Here is an 18,221-nt window from a genome sequence, read left to right on the forward strand (position 1 = left end):
TAACTGCTTGGAGTATCTCACTTCAGTGATGTGCGATGGTCTCTAAACTAGAATCAAAACACTCCTGACCTGGATGGAAGTACTGTCCCAGCCCCATGTCCTGACTGTTAAATCTCACTTGCGCAGCCATCTTCAAACATATGGGTCACTTTGATAATTCAGCATTACCAACAGCATCACAAAGTATCTGTCATAGCGACATACCTGGGCATCCAAGGGAGCACTGGAGAGGATTTGGACACTGAAGAAAAAAAGATCCACATCACTTGGTACTATAGAAATGCTCTGCTACATCAGCAGCCCAGGAATCCGCTGAAAACCCACAAGAGCCTGCAAATAACAGTGCCTTTTCAGCTGCATTCAGGGGAACTAGCATTTGTGAATCAGCACGATTACAGCAAGAAAACATCTGATTTAAATCTATCTTCCTCCTGCCAGGAAAGTGAAGCCTTCCCCTGGGGCAACAGGATGAAATGGCTGTGCTCCTCCTCCCCACACTGGCCTTCTCTAAGTAGTGGAGGTGCCAGACGAGGCTTCCCTTTCACCCAGGGGTGGCTGGCTCTGGGCTGGGGCTCTGGGCAGGACGCCCGGGTATCAGCTACACCGGCGGGCAGGTCTCCGTGCTGGGACCCCGCGCAGTGCCTCCCTAGCCAGAGTCACAGCACAGCTTGCTCTTGAAGTTCAACTCTGCATAATCTCAGCTCACAAATCTCAAACAGATTATAGTTAAAATGCAGCTCTATAAAGTCTATGTTATTAAGCAACTCAGTACTATGGTGATAGTAACTATGGAAATGCAACTCAGGGAGTAAATGTGGATCAGTGGAGACTTTCGTAAGGCCTGACGCTTTCAGGACCCTGCATAGTATTGGGTGATTCCATCTTCTCACCTTAAAAGGGCTTTGGCTGTTCATCTGTTTTGAAGTCCTGGCCTTGTTTGGATGATACACACACACTCACAAAAAGACAGTCAGAGTGAACGTTTAAGACTGATGGTTTCACACTACAGAAAATTGACTACAGCTTTAAAACTTCACTCACCAAGAGGGCAGGATCAAAACCAGAATGACCACCAATCTTTGAAAGAAATTAGACACCTTTATTAAAAACCATTTATTTTTTATAAATATAATTCTCTATTCATTACACAACATGAAAGGAATCACAAAACTTTATTCAAGGGAAAGTAAGATTTTACAACTTGATTTATAAAAATTGAAGTAAAAAAATCAGTTACTTCCAGTGTTAGTTTTCTATAAAACATATAAATAATCGTACCTCTGAATTCTAGGAATGCACTTGACATTGCAAAAAAAATAACAAAACCGGCATCAATATCACTTATGGGAGACACAGACTATAAGAAATTACTCCATGGAATTGCTTTTGCAAAGAAAAGTTAATACAAGCTCTCAAGAAGGTGCATAGCTCCTATTAATAGCTTTCACAAAACAAAAATAGCACAGCTCCCTTGGCCTGTAGCCCAGTGGATTTCTACCATTCTTCCTTATCAGATCTGCTCCTCGATTAACCCTTCTTCCCATCCGCAGTATCCCTCTTGCCAGTCACAAATTTTACATATTTAAAAATACTTGTTTTTCATTTGGCAAATGCTAAGTACTAAAGAGTCTAACAGGAATTGCCTGTGTAAAAAGAAAACACAGTTCTAAAAAAACCCTCCAAACGACCCAGACAGCTATATTCACTGAAGAAAACGTATGTAAACTTTTACTGGATTTTAATAAAATCTAGGATGAATTTTAGGATGATCTATTAAGAGATTTTGCAAATGAACTCTATTTTCAGCTGGAAAGAACAGCAGCTCTTTGGGGAAAAAACCCACATGCTTATTTAAAAGTGCACATAAACCTCTCTAAAATCAGTGTTTATTTCAAAAGGTCCCAGCCAAATATTAACAAGAAAGTGTGCAGAAATAAGAAAACACCAATGCCACAGTCATCTGTAAAGCAGTAATAAATTCTGTCATTCATAACAACATACTACTTCTCACAGAGGTCAATTTTTCATTAAAACCTGTTCCCTCATACCAAATGCAAAAGAACTGGAATGAAGCTAACATGGCTATTTTTGTTTAAAAATGAAAAATTATGTTTGAATTTATGGACACACCAGACCTAAAACGTCTGCACAGCTTTTTCAGCCACTGTGGTATATTTTGGAAGCCAGTGTTTGCTAGCACCCATCTATGAAGAGAGTTATTCCAGAAGAGTTATTCCAGTTAAGTCCTAGGAGTATGCTCTTACTCCAGACTCCGCTGTCAGCATATCCTCTTGACAAGCAAGTCCTGCAGCAAGGAACTGCAGTGCTCACCTTCCTTCCACTTTTTTAGGCTACTCTCTTCCCCTGTGATTTATTTCACCCTTTGGTGTTTGTGCTGGTAGGTAAGCCTGCCTGTAACCACGGAACAGGTGGGAGCAAACTTATTCACGAATGCCCACAAACGATGGATAACCAGCCATCCCAGTTGTGAAACCAGACCAGTTAAGGCACCTGTACTCTTCTGGGTTTGAGCTTTTGAGAAAGCTACACCATAACAACTCCCCTCCTTTCCCATGCAAAAGCAAAGTAACATGCACCAGTGCAACTCAGCTCAGCTTAGTCAAATACAGTATGTAAATGCAGCTTTTCTGGACCATCTGCAAGGTGGAGGAGAATGCCTGCCAGAAATCGCAGCCAGTCCCTGAGAACGTGGCCTTTTCCTGCTGCACATAGCTCTGCCAGGTTGTGCTCGCTGGCTCTGTTTGCCTAGGGACTGCTGATGAGTAACAGGCTCTAGAGCTTGCCCCATGCACTTTTATCTGCGCAATTAGCAGAAGACAATAATTCTGATTGCTGCATTAAGAGAAGCATTATGCTGAAAGGCAACAGCTCGGGAATCTGGGAGCACAGGCTGCGCAGACCTCCTGCCTCCCTTCACGTGCTGCTGGACCATAGCACCCACCCGCACCTTCGTCCCTGGGGTTCAGCAGATCCCTGTGCAGGGAAGGACATGAAGCCAATGCCTGTCGCCCAGCCTTCTAAAGCAAAGTCTCCATCCTTCCCTAGGCTGCAGACTCCCAGGTCCGACTCCTGAGGATCCTATTTTTCCCTTGGGAGGCTGTGCAGGGTGGCCTGGCCTGGCACAGCCTCGGCCCAGCCCTGCTGAGAGAACAGCACACAACTTGCTGCTGCTTCTCAGGGTCGGGGATGCCACCTCCTGCCGGCACTGGGTCCCTGCCAAGCCCTCAGCCTTTGCATCACCTCAGACCTCGCCATCTCCACCCAGTCACCCACACACAGCTACCTCTCTGTGGAAACAGGGCCAGCATCCACAGGGACTGGGAGAAATCTGCCCCCCTCAAAAGTGGCCTCTGCTCCCATGAGGAATCCTCCTTGCTGGCAGCCAGCGTCACGTCCACCTGCCAGCTTCCTGCAGTGGGTCTGCTCCATCCCAGCGCCACCCCAGGTGAGTGGGTTTGGCTCACGCCTCCACACGGACCACCAGCCCAGGCTCTCCCACCTTGTGCTGTCTTGATTTCCCTACCAAACGCTGCGCTCTGGTGTGCAGTTGTATATTGCCCATTAGAGAAGATCACAGAGCATTTGCGGTACTCATGAAAGGACAGACACTCCCATGCATGGCAGCATTCCGGGAAGGTGAAAAGCAGGAGGGGGAAGAGTGGGGTCTCTAGGTAGGACTGGATGTCTCCAACCCTTCCTGTGAGCAACAGAACTATACATTTCTGTAAGTGCTTAATGGTGTCCTGTCACAAATGCAATTTGCTAGTTCTGCATGCTAAAGGGATATGTACAAGAGAAAACTCCCTCCCCTTCTAAGTCAGTGTCCTTGAGTTCAAACCCCACCACCACCATCCGCAAACATGAAATGACCGATGATAGTTTATAAAGCTGCCTCCTACAGAAATTTTATAAGCCAGTGAATGACACTGCAAGCTTCGATTCTGAGGACAGAAATAAGTTCATTTCAGAGAATCAGACAGAGAATTGTTTCTTTGCTAGCTAAACCCAAACAACTCCTCTGAACATCAAGCTTTTCCCTCAGTAGATTATTGCAATGCAGGCAAATAACAGCTCTGTGAATTGTCATATTCCTCGCCCTGCCCCCATTATTCTAACAGCCTAAAAAGTGAAGCATCTTCCTTCTCCATCCCCCATGGTATCAGCTATCCACTTAATGAAAGCTGCAAATTACTGCTGATAAACTCAGCCTCTGCTGCTGGGCAATTTGCAAAGACGAGGGACTGCAGTGAGCTCACAAATCAGTGTCAGCATTTAGGGGCCACACGGCACAACAGCAAGCGGGTGTCTACGCTTCCAGGACAGCACAGCCACAGCCAGTGGCTGGCTGACACCAAATGGGCTGCACATGTCAGACTGCAGACCCACGTCCAAAGAACCATCATTTTACTGAGATGACGACACTGACCCAGCCAGACTGAGCAGGGCAGAGGATGTACATGTTATTACTGTCTCCTAGCCTGAGAATTAAAAAAAAAAAAAATAATTAAATTTGGCAGGCACTTAATTTAACAAGTCTCCTGTAGTGCCCACGAGGTAGTTAAATACTAATAACGAGAAAGGCCTGACAGGGAAAACTGAGGCACTTCAAGGTGAGGTAATTTGTCCAAAGTCACAGTCAGAACCCCTAGCAGAGCCAGAAATGCAGCACTGGGCTCTTGGCTCCTACTTAGCTCTGAACACTGAGCCGAGCCCCTTTCCAGGCTCAAATGGCAGAGGCACTGCAGGCCATGGATCTCCCAGGAGGTCAGAAAAGTCTGTCAGAGATGAAGCTGCTGCTGGCAACAGAAAAACATGGACATTGTGTAGGAAAATCCAGGCTGTAAGGGCCATGCACACAGGGGAGGAGGGACACTGCGAAGGCATCACCCAAGCAGAGCTTCATAATCCACATACCACACCAGCTGGCCAGAGCTGGGGCTGACACCCGAGATCGGCCATTTCCTCGGCTTATGGCCCACCCTGCTGATCAGGGTGGTGATGTCGTGCTTACCCTTCCCCAAAATCAGGACAAACACCTCTCTGGCCTTGTTGATGAGCGGTAGGCTAAGGCTCATCCTTTGGTGAGGTTTGACAGGGCTTTCAGTCAGCACCACAGCCTGAGCCCCTTCCAAGCCATTTTCAGACTGGGGGAAGAGCGAGGCAGTGTGCCCATCAGTGCCCACCCCCAGCAGCACCAGGTCAAAGCTGGCATTGGCCACCAAGGCCACTATCTCCTTGGCATACAGCTCCGTGCCTCTGTCCTCTTCCACACAGAGCCGCCGGTTCAAGTGCACAGGCATGGGGTGGATGTTGAAGTAGGGCACCCTGACACTCTGGAGGAGGTGGTTGTGCAAGCTGAAGAAGTTGGACTCTGTGTCAGTGAGAGGGACACAGCGCTCATCTACCAGCCAGATGTGGGTGTGCTTCCAGGGGAAGGCATAATGGTGTCTTGCCAGCCGCTGGAACAGGACTACCGGGCTCGAGCCACCCGAGACGGCCAGGTGGAACTGCCCAGACCGTGCCACAGTCCTGCTTGCTGTCTTCTCAATGTCAGAAGCCAGCTGGGAAATCAGGTCCTCAGACCATGCTGAGACCAGGGGACTGTGCCGAAATTTGGACTGGATTGTCCTGTAATCGTTTGGCATCAGCCTGCTGGGTTTCAGCAGTTCCACTGGCTCTGCCAGTGTGAAAGCCACCTCCCCACTCACCATTTCAAAGTCTAAGAGGTGCTGGTTCTCCATGCCACCAGGGTAGAGGCGCAGCGGCTGGTGGGAAATGCTGTTCAGCAGTGGCGTCCAGAACGCCCAAGAGGCCAGCAGGTTCTCGGTAGTAATGAAGAAGTCCTTCCTGCCGTGGTAGATGTTGGAGATGAGGACAGAGTATGCGTCTCTCTCTTTCACAGGGCTGTACACATAGTAGTCAGACAACGGTTGTCCAAAAATGTGCAGCTCTGACTGACCCACTGCTTCTCTCCAGCTGCCTTCTGGCATGATGGGCCTGAACAGGTTCCTGCTCACAAGCACTGCGGGGGTGTTGAGTGCGCCGTGCCCAATGTAAAAGATGATCTGCTTGGCTTTACATTGGCTGTGCCCTGCCACCCTCAAAGTCTCCTTCTGGGTGCAGTAGGCCCGGTTCCTGAAGAGGACACGGACATAACCTACCCGCTCATCCAGAGCTTTCCCAGAAGTGAGGAGGAAAGGGACCCCTTCCCAGCGCAGGCTGCCGCTGTGAATCAGCACACCTGAAACGACACTGATCTCAGCTACCAAAACAGCAAAGAGATTTGAGGGGATCTCTGTCACCTAGCTATCGTTTTCCTTCCGTAGCTCCCAGAAATCTTGGCATCCAATGTGTCTCTTGCTCCACATTCAGCCCTTTCATGATATCACTGGATCAACTGCTCTCCAGCTACCCTGCTATGCTTCCTCCCAGGTATCTACTTCATTAGACTCCTTTCATCTTGCAGGAAACCAGTTTCTGAGCGTGAATATCATTCTGATAAAATCTTTACTGCTCAGAAGACACAGCACGGCCAGAGATACTAATCACAGAGAACCACCAGTGCTTTACCCCTTGGATGCAGAGAGCAAATTGACTTTATGAAAAGGCAAAAGAGTTTGCAGGCCACTTCTAAAAATAACGCAGAGATCTTATCAAGAATAATGTGACTTAGCTCTTATGCAATGCTTCCAATTCAATGGGTCATTAGTTAACTAACATGACAACAGCGTTATTTTGTTAGCTCCCAGTTACCATGCTGCTGGATGCCTGGAGACATCCCTGTGTCAGCAGTGAGGTCCAGAGTCATGGAGCTGGTACCAGCATGCAAGGACTCACACCTCCTGCTCTCCTCAGCTCTAGCCTACTCCCCTTTCCAGGGCCCAAACCAAACTCTCACCTGCAAAGGTTGGTGTTGTGCTGATGTAGTCACGTGCCTTCTGCAATTCCTCCTGGACCTGGCTGGCATATGCCTGATACTGGCCCAACACGGCACTGTTTTTCTCCAGACCCCACAATGACTGGAAGGCCTGCAGCTTGCACTGCAAAACCTCTTCAGCCCTGCTCACATTGGCTGGGAGCTCCATGATCAGGAACATCAGGGCCTCCGTGAGATGATTTTGCAGCACATCCCGGATGACTCCATACTGTTCGTAGAAGCTGGTGCGGCCTGAGGACAAAGAGGAGGTAAGGTGCCAGTAAACCCATGTGGTTTTCTTGCAGCCCTGCACTCAGCATGTATAATGTGCGTGCTGGGAGAACAAAGAGCACAAGCCCCAACTGGTTTGCACCAAGCTCCTCTTCTCCTGGCCCAACAATTAGCTTGGAGCTATCAGGCTCAGAGAAGTTGCGGATGTCCCATCACTGGACATGTTCAAGGTCTGCCTGGATGAGGCTTTGTGCAACCTGACCTCATGAAAGATGCCCCGGCTCATGGCAGGGGGTTTGGACTAGATGAACTTCAAAGGTCCCTTCCAATGAAAACCATTCTACGATTTCATGATTCTAAGCCTTCTCCCTCCCTGCAGAGGGGCTTCCAAAAAGTCCGTGCTACTACAGTAAAGATAAAAGGTTCCCCACAGGATTGCTTGTCCTCCACAGAGCCAGACATAACCCTACTTTTGGGTGCTTACAGAGCTGAAACCCAGCAGGAGTAATGCTCTCGCCTGATACTTCCCGAGTGCACACAGCAGGAGGCAGCTTTGCTTTCTGGGATTGCTTGTGCTTTCAGAAGCTGCAGTCGGTGACCAGCAGCAATATCCAGCTCAAACCTCCCACATACAGCATGATGCAGGGTCCCTGTAATAACCCTCACCCTGACACTCCTGTCCCACAGGTCACAGCACCTCAGCCTGGGACTCCACACCCTGTCCAGTTCTACAGAAAAGCTTTGATAGAGTAGCTGGAAAGTGGCATCAGAGCAGGGACCCCAGCAGCTCTATAGCTACACACCAGGCCCGCAGAAGGAGCTGAAGCTGGGCCCTGGCAATGAGCACTGCCCTTCACTGTCTCTTTTCCCCTGGTTTTCATGTCCTCAGGAGGCTCTGGCTGAGCCATGCCCTTGAGAGACAAAATTTCATGCACAAAGCTTTGCTTCTCTTTCCCTGCCTGACTCCTCATGCAGGTGGGAACAGGGGAAAAAAGGACCATGCACTTATAAAGGGACTCAAACAGATGCCCTTCAGTAGTCCAGCAGCAGCAGGCTGCACACTGCAGACTACATCACAGCCATAGGCTTCCCCTATTGATTGATACATTTATCTCCCTTGCTGTAATCCAAAGGCACATTCATTAACGTAATCAATGCTGCAGACTTGCTGGGAGCCAGGCTGCCAGCTGAAGCCGCGCAGGGAAAAGAAGATATCAAATGAAAAATTACGGAGTTTCTCAGAGTGGGGAGCGTACAGGGTGCAGCTGGGCTACACACAGACAACACTGTTCTCCTTAAACCTCTCTGCAGTGCATCCCTCTCCCACAAACAGGCACAGGTGAGGTCTGGGCTACCAAACCAAAGATCACTCCAAATTTGATAAAGTTGCATTAGCTGAGTTTGTCGTGCCTGAGGAAGGAAGGGAGGGAGGGAGGAGGAAGATAGGAGAGGAGGTAAAGCAAGTGGAGAAGCAATCCTGATGTTGCAGAACTGAGGGCACCTGACATCCCAAGAAGTGCTGTGGGTGGCAGTCCAGCCCAGGGTGCTTTATGCTGAGCACTGCAGAGTGGATGCTGCAGCATTGCAGGGAGAGATTGCAGCCGTGTCCTTCAGCAGGAGACCCATGCTAGCAACTCTGGGCTTGGATTTTCTCTCTGCAATGCTCTTACTTACAGAGAGGAAGGAAAAGAAACAGGCAAACACAAGAGTGACCTAGGTACCTGGACTGACACCGACTAGCTGATATGAGTAACAGCCAGGCAAGAGATGCAAGAGCATCTTCCAGAGAATAGTACAAAAGTATACTCAGTGTGAGCTTGGCAGCTAACAGGACAGGAATACAGAAGGGTTGCTGTTACAACCAGATGACTGCAGCACTGAACTGAAATGGCCTTAGATTGCATTAATTCCAAATCCAGTGCCTTTTATCAAGATTTGTGATAGAAAGTTAGGTGCACAATGCCCCCAAAGCTCTGCAGCAAAAAAAGGTGGGGGATTCTGCCCCTGCTCCCAGCTGAACTGCAATGGGAATCTTTGCTTGGAAGCAGCAACACTACCTGGAAGTGAGTCAGTCCCTGGCATAGGAAGTGTACGGCAGTCCCTCTGTATTGCCAGGGAGCAACGTATTATTCATTGGCTTTTTTTTGTTCCTGCACCAGCTCTACCTCAAGGGCCACTTTCACAGTTAATGAACCTGCCAGTTCTCCTTCTCACTCACTCACCATAGCTCTGCACACTCGCCTCACCAACCTTTAGCATCCACAGTTTCCTTCAAGACAACCTCCACTCTTTCCACATGATGTCGGTTCCAAATCGGATCCAGAAACTGTCGGTTCTGATCTCGAAAAGGCAGGATATGGGCTACAGCCTGTGAAGGGAAAAATCAAAGACCCAACAAAAACTCACCAGTTTCCACAGTACCTCTGCCTCACTGACACATCCAGCACTGGGATGCAGCCAGCTCTGGAATGCCAGCAGACATGCCACACAGTAGACAGCAGAGCTGGGTCAGAGAAGAGAAAATCAGCAAGAGAGCCTGCAGTGAGGTACAACAGCATCTCCAATGACTCTACAGAGCAGACATTAAAGGTCTTTCTGAGGCATTTTGAGGTTTCATGTGAAAAAAGGCTGAACTACAAAGTACAAGGCACTCAGTTTATACCTGTCAGAGGACAAAGGGCTGAGTCAGACCATCCTAGGACTAACATACAGTTCCAAAGTGCTGAAATACATCAGATGAGATGCTTACACCACTAAAGCCATCTGTTTGGGGTTTTTTTGGGGGGTGGGGGGTGGGGGGGTGGGAGTGGGAGTGGGGAGTGAATAGAGAGAAGAAACCACCCTCTCTTAGTAGAGGTGCTCTCCTTGCAGCTGAACATGCAACCTTCTGAGTAAAATCTGGCTACAGTGCCATAGCTGGAACAGGCTATTTTCAAAATGTGGCATCTCATTCCTCCTCTAAAACAAGGATGGCATGTCCTTTAACACACTCCCTCTGGGACAATGCAGCTCCACATCCTCAGCTTTCCCTGCAGCAGCCAGTGCTCCATGCCCTGAGTGGAGCACAGGGCAGGACGAAACCTTCTCCTAAACATCCCGCAAAACTAACATCCCATCAGCTCCGTATCATATCAAATTAAAAACCACTTCTAGAAGCCACAGCTAAGCAGAGAGGCCTGGGTGTAATGAGATGGGAGAACTGTGAGAAAGAAAGGGCACTGCTTACTCAGCGAAATCAAAGCCCTGACCTTGGTGAGAAGACCAGATGAATTCTGCATCTCTCCTCCACGCGCACACACAGTCCACCACTAAACCCGAGCCTCCCTCTGGAGAGGGGATCCTCACACTCTGTCGGGAGAAAGCCCTGCTTCAGCCTGCACATTTCCTCTGCTCTGCAAGATGATGGACAGCAGCACAGGACAGGACAAGAATAACAGTACAGGACTCCATAAGCAAATGAAGGCTCGGGTACTGAATTTGAGAAGGGAACACTCTCATTTGATGCAGAGCTAACGTCCAACATCTCCCAGCCATTAAGTCCCTCAAGCTGGCAGGGGGCTCTGCACTGCAAGCTGCTCACCTGTTTGCCAAGGTAGTGGTCCACCCGGTACATCTCCTCTTCTTTGAAGAAGCTCGACAGCTCTGCAGCCAGCTGCTGGGCTGACTCCAGGTCATGGCCAAACGGTTTCTCCAGCACCACACGCAACCAGGCTCCTGGCGGCGGTCTGCAGCTGCTGTTGATGTGGCGGGCAATCTCTGTGTAGGCAAACGGTGGTACTGAGAAGTAGAAGATCCTTCCAGCCTCCTTCAGCCCCTCCTGGCGAAGCAGCATCTCAATCTCTCTGTTCAGCGCGGTATAGTTTTCGGCAGTCTTCAGCTGGTGGTATTGGCTCAGCTTCAGGAACTGGTCCTTGAGCACAGCACACCTGTTGGGAGATTCATCAGGGGGACAGGCCAGCGTCTTCAGCACATCAAACATCAGCCTCTGTCCTGGTTCCAGAGCTCTCAGTGCAGCCCCATGGAAAGTGAAGCTGTGGCCACTGCTCACTTGGTCCATGTAGAGCTGGAACAAACCCTGCCACAAATACTTCCTGGCCAAGTCACCTGTGGCTCCCAGCAAGACCACCGAGATGTGGCCCTGGGACACTTCAGCCAGTGATGGCAAGGCTCCCGTGAACAACACTGTAAACAGGACTCTTCTCAGCATCTTGGGAGAGAAGTAGACCCCAGAACACTAGAGGACAACAATAAAAAAGAAAAACTGTCAATCCATGTTATATCACTACAAGACACTATGCAACGTACCTGCTTTCCCATGGCTGAAAAACCAGGGACTCCAGCCTGGATCCTCCACCCAGCAGTCTCTCCTCCCTCCATGATGTGAAACATGGCAGTAACGGGCTCTGGAAAAGCCCACAGCCTGCTCATGCACACCAGAAGTGGAAGAGGGCATGTGCCTAAGGTCATTGTAGCATAAGCGTTGTTCCCACAGCTGAGTCAATGAGGGGTGTCAACACTTTTAGCCTGTGAAGCTGAAGCCTATTTTAATACAAATTTCAGAGCTGGCTACAAATGGACACGTGTGCCTGCAAATTAAGCACTGCTTTCAACAACCTCCCGTTTGGGACTTTGCTCAAATGGTATTATGCTGTCTTGGCATTGCTTCATGTCAATATTGTCATAGCAGCTCAGAGACAAGCACAACCCCTGGCAGTTTCAGTACACAGGCTATTCTTTAATACACTGCCCTTTAGTGACTCTTGTGTACCACAGTTCTCATGGATGGAGCCGAATTAGCTTCTAATGAGCTACTGGGAGACAAATGGTCTGATAAAACAACATGGGGAAGAAGTTTAGTCCTTAAAATTGAGTCTAGACGTGAGCCAGCCTAGATACTGCCTCACGATAGTTGTGCATGCAGCCAGGAGACAACGTGAGGTTTGTGTTCTGCCTACTGCAGCTTTCCATCAATGAGGAGCACATGCCAGCACCCGTCCTGGCCTTCTCCATTCTAACCACTGCAGCCAGTAACAGCTGGCCTCCCTGACCAAAAAGCCCCTTTGCTTATTCTTATTTCCCTAATCCAAACCAAAGTTGTTTTTAAAAAAATGACGGAAATGAGACATTTAGTTCTTATACCTAGAAACACGGCAATGACTTTACATCTCAAGAGAGACAATCTGGAACAAGTGAATAAACCATTGAGCTGTTCTCATTACCTCAAGTATTATTTCAGAAGCTCTTACACCAGCTATCCTATTCTCTTAATTTCATTTTCTGAAGTCGTGTTTAGTTGGAGCACAGACTTAACTCCTTCAAAAACTTTTGGTTCTGGTTAATGAATTTGTAACTTCTCATTTTACCTGTGTAGGAAAACAAGCCATTTTTTGACAGTAAGAGGAAAAGGTACATGGCTTTTCTATAACCGTGCAGTTGCAGTCATATGATTACACTGTTTTAAAATGGCAGTTTCATGACCATGTAACTGAGAAATGGATCTTGGATATAAGAATGAACACGATCATCTTAACCTTCTGCAGGCAGAGATAAGACAGAAAAGTGTCTCATCAGATTCACACACTCACAGTCAGCTGTAAGACATATACCACTGGCTCCGTTGCTCCAGTTATAGCTCTATATATGCCCTAGGACCAAAAGCTGTTGAATGTACCTGCCCAGTCTCACTCAGGATAGTTTTTCCTAGCCTGGAGCACAAGGCCTGGTCCTTGGCTCCCCTTGAATGGCAGAAATGAAATAAAGATGCTGTCCTAGCTCTTGACTGGTTCTCCCCCTGGAAAGCTCCCAGAAAAGCTTCCATCGCTAAACCAACACAGGATCTAAATCAGCTAAAGGATGAGGGTAACTAAATCAAAACAAGGAACGTCTGCATATCTCTCCCTATGTGCAGCTTGAACTGGTCTGTATAAATCTCACTTTTCTCTCCCGAGCAAACTCACCTGAGCAATACAGGAGCTTTACAGAGACTGCAGTGGCAAAAGCAGCTGGAAACTTGTCTTCTTCACAGCCCCTCCTGAGCACAGATCTCTCTTCTCCTGCAACAGACTGTATGGCAGACCATCTGATCAATGGTCAGGTGAGCAAGCAAGATAAGGCAGGTTGTTCCCTTTCTGGTAAATGGGAGGAAAGACCCAATTGCAGCAGAGAAAAAAGGAACGCGCCTGTGCCAGCAATGTCCCAGCACATCCCAGCTCTCAGCCCATACACGTTGGCTGTGCTAAACCTTTTGGCTGCTGCCTGTGGCAGCTCCTGCTTCCAGAGTGCCTTCCTGACTAACTCCTCTGCTTTGCACATGAGCTCAGATCGATGCTAAAGGTCTCCAACTGAGACCCTAGTGAGCATCCCCAGGAGCAGTCCCGCACTCCAACTCTTAGATGAAAGCACTTCCCCAGACTACAATCCGAGGTAGTGAGAAGGGGACAGACTTAGTAAGCCCCCCCCAAACAGCAGGACAGCACTTGTGCAATGCTGCTGTGCCTTCTGGGCACCCTGGCCTCCCTCTCAAAGGTCAGTTTGTGTAGATTCCTTGGCTTTTCCTTCCCTGTTTCCTGCATGGAAATCACACAGCAGCAGAGCATCGGTTAGCTGACCACAGCTGCAGCCCTCTCTGCTCTGCCACTGTGCAAGGAGACAGCCTCAACGTTCCCCACGGGTCACACTGCTCCCTCAAGAGACAGCCCGGTATCCGTTGCTCTTCTCTGGAGAGCTTCAACAGGGTTTATCATAGCCTGTAAATCTACCTCGAATCACCTCTCCCCAGCCTTCCGCTGTGACTGCCTCCCGTCCATCCCTTCTCGCTGTGCTGTTTAAGCTCCACATACCCACTTAAAGAATCCAGCAAATAGTGCTGGCAATTGCAGAGGGCCAGGAGTGCAGCTCCTACAGTTTTGCCTGCAGTATAAATATTCACCATTTTAAGCAGAGGCTTGGTTTTCCTTCCCCCACTGTGGGGTTATAATGCAGATGACAAAGTTTCTCAGTGCAATAAATTAATATTTACATTTGCTTGAGCAACCTTTGTTCCAAGAAAGCTAGAGAAGCTTGACATACTGCCCACTGCACCTTGGCAGGCTGCAGTTACTGCGATGCGGTAGAGACCGCAGCTGAAGAGCGGGTACCTATGGTGGAACGGGAAGGGTTTGGGTGGGTCTTTCTTTTCCACGTACCCAAGGAAAGGAATGAATAAACCAAGTAGTTTCCTGGCAGATTCAGCTACACCGTCACATGTACTTCCAGGCCAGCTGAAAACCAGTTTCACAACACTCCTAATTGCAAAATACTGTGCTACGCTGCCCAGAACAAGCACAGTAAACCCGGACGCGTTTGTTTACTGCTTTCATATCTGACAATCGCCACCGTTCGCATTAGAGGAGAATAGCCCAGCAGCCCCCGCCGGGCAGCACACAGCGGCCGGGGCAGCCTGCAGAGGGCTCCGGGGCCCGCCCCACGCCGCGCCCTGCCGGGGCTCAACCCAGCGACGCCGCGGGCCGCGCGCCGCCCGCAGCCCCCCCGCCGCACGGAAGCGATCGGCAACGGCCGCGCCGCCGCTGCGCCCCCAGCGCGCGCCCACGGGCGGAGCCGCGGCCACCGGCAGCGCGGCCCGGGGTCCCGCCGGCCGCGCGGGAAGGGCGGAGCCGCCGGGGCTCTCGGCACGTGCGGGCGCGGGCCCGGACCCCCGGGCTCCCGGCGGGCGGGGCGGCGGGAGCGGGGCCCGGCCTGGCTGCACGGAACCGGCCCGGCGCCGCGCCTCCGAGCCCCGGCTGGGGAGCGTGACCGGGCCGCCGCGGGAAAGCGAGCCCCGGCTGGGGGCCGCCCCCGCTCCCACAGGCGCCGCCGGGAGGCCCCGCACCGCCCGCTGGCCGGAGCGCCGGGGGCGGGGGCAGCGACCCCTGCCCTTCGCCCCGCGGCGCACACCGCCGCCCGGGAGAAGGGGCGAGAGGGCACCGGGCGGACCGGGGGGCTTCCCTCCGTGCGGCGGGGAGGCCGCTGCTCGCTGCTGAGCGCACCGCCCGGTCGAAGGCCGCCTGCTCCGGGCCGCGCCCGCCGCCCCCCGCCCTGTCCCCGCCGCCGCCCCCCACTCACCTCCCTCCCACCCCGGGCAGCCGCGAGTGGGGCGGCGGCGGGCGGGCCCGGCACAGCGCCCTGCCTGCCGGGGCGCTCCTCCCACCGCCGCGACAGTTTGCGTTTGGCGTCGGCTCTTGCCGCGGAGCGGCGGTCGGGAGGGGCGGAAACGGCGGGGCTCGGGGGGTCGGGGGGCGCAGGCCCTCCTGGTGGGGGGCGCGGCCACCCTTGCCCAGCCCAGCCGCGCCCTGGGCACTGAGGCTCGCTGCCTTTCGATACCTGGGGGCTGCGTCAGGCGGTGCCTGCGTGCGCGGGTGTGTGGTGCGCTCTCTTGCAGCACACTTGGGCTGGAGAGGTTCATCATGCGGCATTAGACCAAGACTTCTCCGGAGGCCAGGAGTTTCAGCAACCAGAAGTCTCTATTTTCTCCAGTTGCATTGGCTGGTCTAATTTTTTTATATACATATATAAGCATGCGCATGTGTGTGTATATTTGCCTACAGACCTTGCACTGCTTTCTGTCCTGAAGTTCCTGTGACCCTGGCACACTATACATGTGCATCTGCAACTCCTGTGCTGCTCTGTAAACAAAGTACGCACCTTGTGAACTTGCTGGAGTGCATTTCGGTTCAGCTTGACATGCTTTTAGACACACCAAGTCTGGGAAAGGCAGGCAGGGTGATGGGTGGCAAATAGAAGAGAAGCAAAACCCTGCAAAGGCCCCGCCGGCCCCAGGGTGCGTCCCGCAGAGCTCTGACCTGCTGTCCTGGTGCAACGCACAGCTGCCAGGAGCTCGGCCATTGCCTTCAACTTCACTGGGGTGAACGATGTCACAGGTGGCATTTCCGCAGTTGGCTCCACTAAGTATGTTAATATACAGAAATCTTTATAGCTGCTGGCTCCCAAGATCTATGCAGGCTGTAAGTCAGATTCGAGGTCTCTGCTAGCATTGGGCTTACTGCCACACCAGGGCTCCAGCTATGGATTCTGTCAACTCCCCATAAAGCAACAAATAAAACTGATAAGAATATTAAAAACTTGTTTGTTAAGAGCCTTGGCCAGCCAGACTTCACCGATACCATCTTAAGGCATCAGAAAACTCTTGTGTTTTTGCAAACCATGACTTGTATGGCAACAGCAAGGAGTTGTTAAGCAGATTTACATATTAAATAGCTGTAACTGTATCTGTAATAAATGGCATTACATTATATGGCAAGGCTAAACACCATTCCTATTGCCTGTTTCAGTCAAAGGTCTCAAATTACCTGACGCAATTAGATAGACTTTACCACAACTCCTTTACAGATGGGGAAACTGAGTCACATTGGCAGAACTGCAAACAGAATTGGGGTACCTTGCTGCTCAGACCAGTCACCTAGCAATGACATTACATATAGGACAAGCCTCGCGTTATATTTGTGATATAACTTTGAATGACACTTACAGTATAATTTCTTGATGCCATAACCTTCTTCACCAATCTGTTCTGGAGATTATTCCATCAGCATGTGTGCCATGAAGACACTTCATGGTATTGCGAAGATTTCAGAGTGGCACAGTGTTAGCACCGAGGTTTCTCTGCGGGGTAAGGGGCCCAATTTAGGGATGAGGGAGACTGCAGTCTACCCTGCTTCACATTACACGTTGCTTTATGATTCTGACCATGTTACTAATGCAGCTCTGGGCTGGGTAAAGTCTGCATGCCTCTAACCGTGGCCCTGTTTCTGCACAGAGTGTAGATCACAAGCATTTAACTCAAGTGATGAAATTTAACAAATTAAACTTGGTGAGGGGTAATTAACTCATCTGAAAGAGCCAGCAGGGCAAATAATCCAGCTCCAGAGATCTCCCCTTACCACTTTGTGTGATATTACTACACCGTACATTTAGCAAGAAGCTTAAGGGAATCAGTGCTATATCCCATAGCTGTGTATTTAAACCATTAATGACCTGAGGACAAAGCTTGCTTAGCTCTCAGAAGCTAATCTAGGTCTGTTTGTGTATAGCAGAGTGCAAGAAGAAGTAAATGGGAGTTCCCTTTTATTGTCTGATTTCGGTTCTGGAAGAAGAAGGGGGCTTGCCATCTACTTTAGCAGAAATCATTAAAATTAAGATCTCCCTGCTGTATATTTCTGGCACATTAGATGAGATGAACAGCTGAGGTCCTGGTCACTTGAGCCTGTTATTATTATAGACAGGACTGGGAGCAGCAGCAGTTGTTTAGCATCTTCTATTGAGAGACCATGTTATTCAGCTAGTCATATGATGCCAAACTTTAAATATTGAGGCTGAAATTGGGGGGGGGGGGGGAGGGGGGCAAGGGGGGTGGTTCTCTCTATGCAGTCATTGTTTGGAAGTCTCTGAAAAAAATAGCACAGCTATTTCTGAGCTGAAGGTCAGAAGATAAAATAGGTTTTTTGACCATGTTAAAAATATCTCAGCTGTTTCATTAAGGAGCTCTATCATCTCGTAATTTGGGGCAAGTAAGATTTTATCAGGATGATGGTTTAGCATCAGAGTGTGCTTTTGGCAGTGAGTGCCTTTTCAGACTTACTCGTTGCATGGTCCTTTAAGGGAAGTAGGTCCAGTGTGACAGATGAGACATGTGATGCCAATAAAGGAATACAAGGTAGTTAGCAAGGGAAGGGGCATTAAGGACCCAGGTGTTCTACAAGCATATAAAAGCTCTGCAGGAAAGATTGCTGTTCTGGTTGGTGTTTAAAGATGGTGTTTCAAAGGAGGAAATATTATACTGAAGAGAACAGCTTATCAGTTGAGATACTCTGGCCTATAAACCTTGGGTGAAGGTTGTGTTTTGATATAGCAATTGAAACCTGTTCCATAGCAAATGGTTCTTTAGGCAGGAGTGGAAAAAACAATATAGAAAATGATCTTCATGCAGTGGGAGTTTGTTGCCCTTTGCTGTTGCATTCACAGGCTAGTGTCAAGGTGTAAGGAGGTGAAACTGAGCCAG

At 49.9% G+C, this 18,221-nt stretch overlaps 1 protein-coding gene across 3 annotated transcripts; it reads right to left on the reverse strand.

The window, feature by feature from the left end:
• Positions 1 to 1,155: 1,155 nt before the first annotated feature.
• Positions 1,156 to 15,353, reverse strand: H6PD (hexose-6-phosphate dehydrogenase/glucose 1-dehydrogenase). Of its 3 annotated transcripts, none has more exons than XM_055799816.1 (6): positions 15,269 to 15,353; positions 13,126 to 13,231; positions 10,749 to 11,402; positions 9,419 to 9,536; positions 6,920 to 7,189; positions 1,156 to 6,262 (listed from the first exon to the last, which is right to left on the reverse strand). In XM_055799816.1, exons 3-6 carry the CDS (start codon positions 11,373 to 11,375, stop codon positions 4,905 to 4,907), a joined length of 2,373 nt encoding a protein of 790 aa, XP_055655791.1. In that variant the 5' UTR covers positions 11,376 to 11,402; positions 13,126 to 13,231; positions 15,269 to 15,353; the 3' UTR covers positions 1,156 to 4,904. The 3 variants fall into 3 exon arrangements, with proteins under 3 accessions (XP_055655791.1, XP_055655790.1, XP_055655792.1); XM_055799815.1 differs by lacking the exon at positions 15,269 to 15,353 and adding an exon at positions 14,008 to 14,556; XM_055799817.1 differs by lacking the exon at positions 15,269 to 15,353 and having other exon boundaries at positions 10,749 to 12,531; positions 13,126 to 14,556.
• Positions 15,354 to 18,221: the final 2,868 nt, after the last annotated feature.

The sequence above is a fragment of the Falco peregrinus genome, chromosome 3, assembly GCF_023634155.1.
Source record: "Falco peregrinus isolate bFalPer1 chromosome 3, bFalPer1.pri, whole genome shotgun sequence".
NCBI lineage: Eukaryota > Metazoa > Chordata > Aves > Falconiformes > Falconidae > Falco > Falco peregrinus.